General features: G+C 32.4%; 1 protein-coding gene across 5 annotated transcripts; it reads right to left on the minus strand.

Moving 5' to 3' along the window:
• Nucleotides 1-1,968: 1,968 nt before the first annotated feature.
• Nucleotides 1,969-7,029, minus strand: LOC107922603 (protein TIC236, chloroplastic). Of its 5 annotated transcripts, none has more exons than XR_005908984.1 (4): nucleotides 6,782-7,029; nucleotides 6,405-6,538; nucleotides 5,131-5,369; nucleotides 1,969-4,695 (listed from the first exon to the last, which is right to left on the minus strand). XR_005908984.1 is itself a non-coding variant. In XM_041086440.1 (3 exons), the coding sequence occupies exons 1-3, from the start codon at nucleotides 6,951-6,953 to the stop codon at nucleotides 4,672-4,674; spliced, it is 435 nt and encodes a 144-aa protein (XP_040942374.1). In that variant the 5' UTR covers nucleotides 6,954-6,968; the 3' UTR covers nucleotides 1,969-4,671. The 5 variants fall into 5 exon arrangements, 1 of the variants encoding a protein (XP_040942374.1); XR_005908983.1 differs by lacking the exon at nucleotides 6,405-6,538 and having other exon boundaries at nucleotides 1,969-2,314; nucleotides 4,423-4,695; nucleotides 6,782-6,968; XR_005908982.1 differs by lacking the exon at nucleotides 6,405-6,538 and having other exon boundaries at nucleotides 1,969-2,314; nucleotides 3,205-4,695; nucleotides 6,782-6,968.
• Between the last annotated feature and the right edge of the window lie 1,445 nt (nucleotides 7,030-8,474).

Below are 8,474 nucleotides of genomic sequence, written 5' to 3' on the forward strand. Positions count from 1 at the left end.
ATAAAATTATATACCTTTCCATTTACTTTCTTTTCATTTTGTTCCCAACGCTTATCATAAGCCTAAACAACCTTAGAAAGTCCCGACTTAGTGTATTCATTCATAGTATAATCAATTTGCTCACATATAATACATCATTTATCATATTAAACCTTTTATAACATCATAATACATCCCAATTACGTGCTTACCGTTCATTCCCTTTTTCTTACCCGTTTCGTATGCATAGTACAAGCATAATCATAAACATCAACAACACATGCTAGTTCATTTAAACATGATTCACATGAATTTGACATGGATAACCATTGTACTTGAGTATGATTCGATTCGATTTATCATCCATCACAACATATCATGTCTTTCCATGTATCACCATCCCACTGAGTTTTATATAAACATGTCTTGGATCTTATTGAAACCTTACCATTTCATTTGCATACACATATGACATAAACAATACATTAACCATAGCCACAAACTAGCGATTAAACACATAACTTAACAATATCATCACTTGTTAAGATATGGAACATAATATAACATCAATTATGTTATACCTTTCATAAACATAAATATTCATACTTTGATCATTGGTATAACATACATTTCCATATTTTTTGTACTGAAGTCAATCGGAACCCTTGCCAGAGCTCACACAAAGATTGCTAAATGATTATCATAATCGTCCCTTTTCATATTCGATGGTTGAAACCATCCCTTTTCATTAATCGATGGTCATAATCACAGTTGATGGTCGTCACCATCCCTTTTCATAATCGATAGCCGAAGCTATCCCTTTTCATATTCGATAGCCAAAACTATCCCTTTTCATATTCGATGGTCGAAGCTATCCTTTTTCATATTCGATGGCCGAAGATATCCCTTTTCATTTTTCGATGATCGCCAATACACTGTTGGATTTATGTCGTTTCATAACACGATAAATTATATAATAACTTGTATATATTGATTCACTTTCAATAAAAATCATATAATAACATTCAATTTAACCAAAATTATACATAATATAGTTCATACGAACTTACCTAGCTAATTTGTAGAAATGACAAAGTACAAGGGCATTTTGGTAATTTTTCACTCACCACGATTTTCCTAAATTAATAATTTCATTAAGTCTATTAATTTAGATAGTATAAAAATGTATTTTATATAATTTAGTCATTTTTGAAATTTTTACAAAATTACCCCTAAAGTTTTACTTTTATTCAATTTAGTCCCTGATCCCAAAATATGCAAATTAACCATTTTTAATACAAACCCAAGCTAGCCGAATATTCATAGCATTCAATACAGCCCATTTTTGCAATAATTTCACAACAAACCTGTAACACCCCTAACCCGTATCTATCACTGGACTAGGGTTAAGAGGCATTATCGAACAATTCACATCATTATACAAACATTTCATACACATTGATCATGTATCATCATATCACGTTCATTCATAATCACATTGTCCCTTAAATAGGTCTACGAGATCTAAAACATGCTTTTAAGAAGGTTCGGGACTAAACTGGTTACATATAAAAATTTCTGAAACTTTAAGAATTTTCTAAGTAATAGACGTCACACACCCGTGTGAATAGCCATGTGGACGAATATAGGCCATTTGCAAGGCCAATTCGCCAACCATAAGGGTCAACCCTACACAAGCACAAAATATACCATTTTTATACACAATAGGCAGCTTAAACATTGTGAATTCATGTATCAAACATTAACCACAATTGCATCAAACATGCCATACCAATTCAACCATTTCATCTATCCATACACAAACTTTTCTCTAACCACAAGCATACCAAATCAATATGATTTATTATTTAACCAAACAATCATCATTTAAACAATTGAACAAGGCATGTAAATCAATGTCTTTTAGACCTAAAATACTCCATTCCTTTTTCATCATCTCAATTACAACCTAACCTCTCAATACCAATATAAACAAACACGTAAATACCATTATTCATCAATCATGAATATCAATTTGGACACTTCCACTAATGCATCAATAACTTTACTAAAGCTTACCACATAACCACAATTACATACCAATTATAAGGCCATCTACATATCAAACCTCACATTATAAACAAGCCAAATCTCATGGCTCAATACATTTCAAACATATAGGCGCCAATAGCCAAAATCACTTATACTTTTAACAAACCAACTAGCCTATACATGCCACATAACCAAAATTACAAATCTTTTAAGTACCGAAACCATAGATGGATAGTGTGATAGGATCTCCGACGACTTCCAACCCGAGCGAGCCTTCGAAACACTATAAACATAGAAAAATAACACAAAGTAAGCTATAAAGCTTAGTAAGTTTGTACGGCTAATAAACTCATATTAGCAATTAAACATATTTACGTAATTACATAAAGTATAACACAATTCATATGATCTCACAATTCAATCACATAATCATCTACATAGCTAACCTTAGCTTTCACAAGTTTAATCAATTTAATTCTCATATAACATTCAATTCATACTTCCATATAGCCAAATGAGCACATTTTGGTATACAACGTATTTAAACACATATCTTTCTTATTTCATATACATGATACGGTATGAACTCACCAATTCACTTTCATTCAATTCTCACATAAGTCCTGTACGTACCTGTCTTGCTTAACTTGATCGTACTTTCATTCTCCACTTTCACTTACTTGTTGATTTCTGTCACGAATACTTTGCTTTCGTTGTACCATCACTTATAACCATGTTTCATCCACTTTTCCCGTTGAACTATTGGAATACTAAAGGATACTCGGGGATCTTGCACACATAGTACCGTAATAATGCCATATCCGAGATATGGTCTTACATGTAATCTCGTATCAATGGCAATAGCCCAGCCATGGTCTTACACGAAATCACATATCGATGTCAATGTCCCAGACATGGTCTTACACGAAGCCTCATATGATGCCATATCCCAGATATGGTCTTACACGTAATCTCGGTAACCCTAATGTCATGACATTTGTATCCTATCTATTCCTAAGGTTCAACCGGGACTTTTACTTTGTCGAATCTCCGTCGAACATTTCCAAAGCATTGTAATCACAATTAAATTCAATATTTAAGCATTCACCATAATTATCTCAATTAAGCATTTAAACATGTATAATTTAATGCTTATTAAACATACAAACTTACCTCATTCGCTGAAACGATGAATTAGGTTGACTAATCCGATACTTTGATTTTCCCTCGATCTAGATCTAGATTCCGCTTAATCTAGATATTATCAAAATTAACTTATTTAATTATCTTCTATTCAGTTTAATCCAAAATTTACTTTAAAGTACATTTACACTTTTCCCCCATAATTTCATATTTTTGCAATTTAGTCCTTATCACATAAAATCACAATTTCATGAAATTAAACACAAACCCAAACTAGCCAAATTTTCCATATATTACTATTAGCCCATAATTTCAATTTATTTCACATTTTAAACACTAAATTTCCACATTTCACAATTTAGTCCAAAATTAACATTTTTCTCAAAAAATTACTTTATAAAAGATGAAAATCTAACATCAAATATTCATAATCTATCATAAATCATCAATTTACTCAAGCATTCAATAATGGCAACATGTTAAATCTTTAACATTTTCGTATTCAGAGGCACAGGCTAGTTAGATTACGAAGCAACAATCTCAAAAACGTAAAAATCATTAAAATAGGAACAAAAACGAACTTACAATTTAGCTCACAAGCTAGGCCGAATATAGCTTCATCCATGGTTGTTTTTCTTCATGCATTTTCGGTGGTGGAAATTAAATGGTGAAGATGACACTATGTTTTTATTATTTAACTTAATTTATTTCATAATTACCATTATAACCTTATTAATTAACCTTTAAATTTTCATTAATAAAGCACATATTTGTCCATTCATAATTCTAATGGATTAATTACCACATAAAATCCTCAACTTTGAAATTTCATAACTATCTAATGCTTTTAGCTTACAGAATTCAACTTTTATGCCTTATGCGATTTAGTCCTTTTTACCGAATTAAACCTTTAAACGGTAAAATTTCTTTACGAAAATTTCACACAATAATTATATCCTGCTGTAAACCATAATAAAATAATAAAATAAATATTTTGACTTCAGATTTGTGGTCCCGAAACCACTGTTCTAATTAACCCTAAAAACGGGTTATTACAACTCTTCCCCCCTTAGGGATTTTCGTCCTCGAAAATCTTATCAGCAAATAGATTAAAGATTTTGAATGTTTCCATTGATGAATATTACAGCGAACCAAACGTGCATTGACTCACTTGAAAGAAGGAAGAGCTCCTTCAGTAATATTGACTTGTGGGGAAAAGATAATCAAGGATGATGGAATGTTATTTACCTGCAGACGTTTACCAAGCTGGACTTCAACTTCTGTACCGAAGGATATATTACTGGCTAAAGATTTGAGAGGATCAGCCATAGGATCAACAGAAAGCAGACTAGGGATTTGTGGGGCATACACTAGCCTCCATCTGGCTTGACCAAACTCTCCCTTTCCTTCAATTCTTGGCATCAGTGTCTCAAGTGTTGTAGTAGCAAGCTTTTTAAACGCTAGTTGGCCATCAACTTCCAATATGGACTCAGCCAATTAACTCTCAAATACTCTAGCAGCCTGTGCACAAGGGGAAATTCACAACAAACCGCTATAGTGCATGAGATGACTTTTTTTTAAAAATATGAATTTGGTAACTACAACAAGATGTTTAACTACATTAAAACCTAGAGCAAAAGTTTTTCACATATCCAAGCCAACCTTATGCATTCCCTACTGCACTGGACAACTACGTTGTTAGACCGATGGAGCACAATTGGCAAAAAGTAAACTATATGATATATTCAACTTTCTCATTCCGTATCAAGCAAATTTGCACAGCATGGGGAAGAAAGATATTTTAGTTTCTGAATGGTCTAACTTTATCCTTCCTTAACACACAGGCTAATTCATTGTATAAAGCAAAAACAAGAAATTATTTGATCATCATTTACGAATAATAATTCAGTAAATGTTAATGTAGAAGAGTAATGTAGAATGCACAGGAGATCTTACTTGAGTTGCAACAAGATTCACATCACCATTCTCAAATGTTAAAATACCCTTGGGTTTAATCCATTTGGGATGAGCTTGGCCATTAAACTCGAGTTCCCCACTAACAGCAAAGTTTAGAATCAAAGGATAAACTATCCTCAGTTCTGTTCCTAAAACAAGCTTCAAATCACTAAGGCGGACATCAAGACTTGGTGAGATGTTTACTTGTTCCATCTCCTTCTCTACATCAGCTGATTTAGCTGCACAAAACAATAAATGGTTAACTTGGATGATCAGAAACAAATAATACAGACAAATTGACATGCAGCCATAGATAAAAGGCTATACTTTCAAAGAAATTTAGTAAACATAAACTGGTATATCCTTCATTTCAGGAAATTGTTATTATTTCTTATTCTCTTTAAAAAAAAAAGCTTCACCTCCTCATTAACCACCTAATTTGTGCAGAAAATAAGAACAAAAGCTAAAGATAAGTTTAAGTTCAATAGAATAAAAAAGTAAGACATCCTAGTTTTATAAATAAATAGACCAGCACATATACTTATGAGTTCAATGAAATTTCACCTATAAAAAATTTCTTAAATCATTAAAAATTTTATTTTTGTTTTCTTTCATTTCTTGTCGCAATCAAAGTATCCTATCTCTTAAATTTTGGCATCCATTTGAGGTTTCTAATTATTGAAACACAAGAAGTAAATATAGTATAAGAGATTTTTCCTTGAATCTCTTTCAAGTTATCGAAGAACCTAACTGAAGGCAAAGGTCACCATTTAGCCAGAATGACCCCAAAACCAGATATGGAATGAAATGGAATGACCCCAAAACCAGATATTAACATCTACCACATCGCATCATCAGTTGTAAATCCACTGGTTTTCCAGGATTTAGCCAGAATGCTCCATGAGCACTATAATTCAAGGCCTTTTCTCGACTCGAAAGCCAGCAAGGTTTTAAACAATCCAACTTAATACAGAAACTAAAACATGAACTCCAACAAATTTCAAGAAATTCAAATAAACAGAGCTCAACAAGAAATGAAAATTTCAACAAATTCCAAGAAATGCAAATAAACAGAACTCCAACAAATTTCAAGAAATACAAATTTCAAGAAAAACGAAATCGATTTTACAAAAAAGAAAAGAAAAGAAAAACAGGGAAAGAGTGCGAGCAAAGTTTCGTTCTTGATAAAATGGAGAAAAGAAAAGAAACGTAAAGAGAAGAAAAGAAACCTACGAGAAGAAGAAGCAGAAATTGATGGAAGGGAAAAAAATTACCTTGCAAAATGGAAGGGAAACGTGTCAAAATTGGAAGGGAAATCCAGCTCTCAAACCGTGGGTTGTATCCAGATGAGTTAGGAGTGGTAATTACTCTCTTTAGTCTCTATCTGTTTGTATGCTTCGATTACTATCTAAGGGGCATTACCAGTATTTCATGATTGTGGAAATGAATAGATTAATCCAGGACACAAAAACAAAGAAATCTGATCTTTTTTTATCAGCCAAGGGGTTAACAAGGAAATCAAACAAGAAAATTTTTCATCTTTTCAATCGAACATGCAATGGAAAAGATTTGGACCAGAAAATGGAAATCATAAGAAGAAGTAGAAATCATAAGAAGAAGCAGAAATCGATGGAAGGGAAAGGGAAATTACCTCTGGAAGGGAAACGTCGGAGAATCGATGGAACGGAAGGTAGATGAGGGCAGAGAATGGAATAGAAAATAGGAAACGAGGGCGGAATCCCTAATCGCCACTTCACGAGGGGAATGGCTATTACAGCCAATAGAGGTAATAGCCTCGTAACCGAATCGGGCTGTAAAAGCATTACGGGCAACCAAACGCCCGTTTGGTGGTGGGCCCGCAGAATAGGGGGAATGCATGCCTATTTCCCCCAACCAAATGCTTCCTAACAGTTTCAAAACTGAAGGTACGGGTTAGTTGGAACTAGTTGCAACGATCTCAATAACATAAAAATTATTAGAAACGGGGCTAAATCGGACTTACATGCACACAATGAAGTTTGGCCGAAGCTTTCAAGCCTTTAAAAATGGCTTTCTCCTTTCTCAAATCGGTGAAAGAAATGAATTGGAAAAGATGATACAAACTTTATTTTATTTAATTTAATTTAATTATAAAATTACCATATTAACCTTAGTTCATAATTAAATAAAACATCAAATTCATGTTCGTTATTGTCCACTAACACCTTGAATGATCTAATTACTATTTGAGTTCCTTTTCCTTTATTCAATTAACCATTTAATCACTCATACCAAATAGTGATTAAATTTTACATCTTTTACAATTTAGTCATTTTTAATTAATTAACTATCGAAACGTTATAAATTTTCAATGAAACTTTAATACCACCGTAATGACACTCTATAAATATTAATAAAAATATTTATGGATCAGTTTATAGAAATGAGGTCCCGATACTTTATTTTCTAAAACCACTTGACCTTAGGATCATACCACTTAAACTTAATAAATCGCTTATAAATCATAATTTATCAAATAAAAAATCTTCTTAAAAACCATATTTGACTCATAAATATTAAATAATAATATTTACAAACTTACTCATCGAATTTGGTGGCCCCGAAACCACTGTTTCTGACACCACTGTAAAACAGCCTGTTACAAACAAGGCTAACATACCAACATAGCCTCAACCACAACCATATACACATTTAACCATCATTTCACTAGCAACTAAGATAACAACAGCTTATAAACAATATCAACAAAAGACTCCCTAGGTACATGCCATTACAAAATAAGATATCACCACACTTGAGTTCGAGATTTGTTATTTGATGTTGAGTTGGCGATAAGTCGAACAGTAACTAGCCTGCGCACAGAAAATAAAACTGCACACTGAGTATAACTCAGTGGTATTTCTATAATACCAATAATATAAACTTGATATAAGTATTTAAAATGCAAAATGCAACAACTAAGCTATGTACATGTGTTTCAAATGAATAATATAATTTTGCTCATTCATTTTTCACATCTACTAAGATTTTCACATATTCAAATATATAAGTATATATCAATGACATTTCATTTAACATTTGAATACATCAACTCATGCAATGGCATGATTCATATCTTTGATCAATACTTGAATTGATTCAAGTTTCACTCCTTAATTCATTATTTCATATTTCATTTCTCATCTCATAATCATTTCTCATCTTTGCCATTTCAATATTTTTTCATCTCATATTCATCTCTCATCTTTGCCATTTCAATATCAATCACATAAATTATCATTTTACTTTCCCCTATTAACACGACTCGGACTCGGACGGATATATGGATCCAACCAACACACCAG

The sequence above is a fragment of the Gossypium hirsutum genome, chromosome D01, assembly GCF_007990345.1.
Source record: "Gossypium hirsutum isolate 1008001.06 chromosome D01, Gossypium_hirsutum_v2.1, whole genome shotgun sequence".
In the NCBI taxonomy this organism is placed as follows: Eukaryota; Viridiplantae; Streptophyta; class Magnoliopsida; order Malvales; family Malvaceae; genus Gossypium; species Gossypium hirsutum.

Bases quoted from the DNA above. Each gene is read 5' to 3' on its own strand.
- LOC107922603 (XM_041086440.1), bottom strand. From the start codon at position 6,953: ATGCTTTTACAGCCCGATTCGGTTACGAGGCTATTACCTCTATTGGCT. The intron at 5,370-6,781 runs GTAATTTCCCTT...TGTTTTGTGCAG, and splicing joins CCGACGTTTCCCTTCCAGAG to CTAAATCAGCTGATGTAGAG. The intron at 4,696-5,130 runs GTAAGATCTCCT...CCTTGTGCACAG, and splicing joins TGAATCTTGTTGCAACTCAA to GCTGCTAGAGTATTTGAGAG.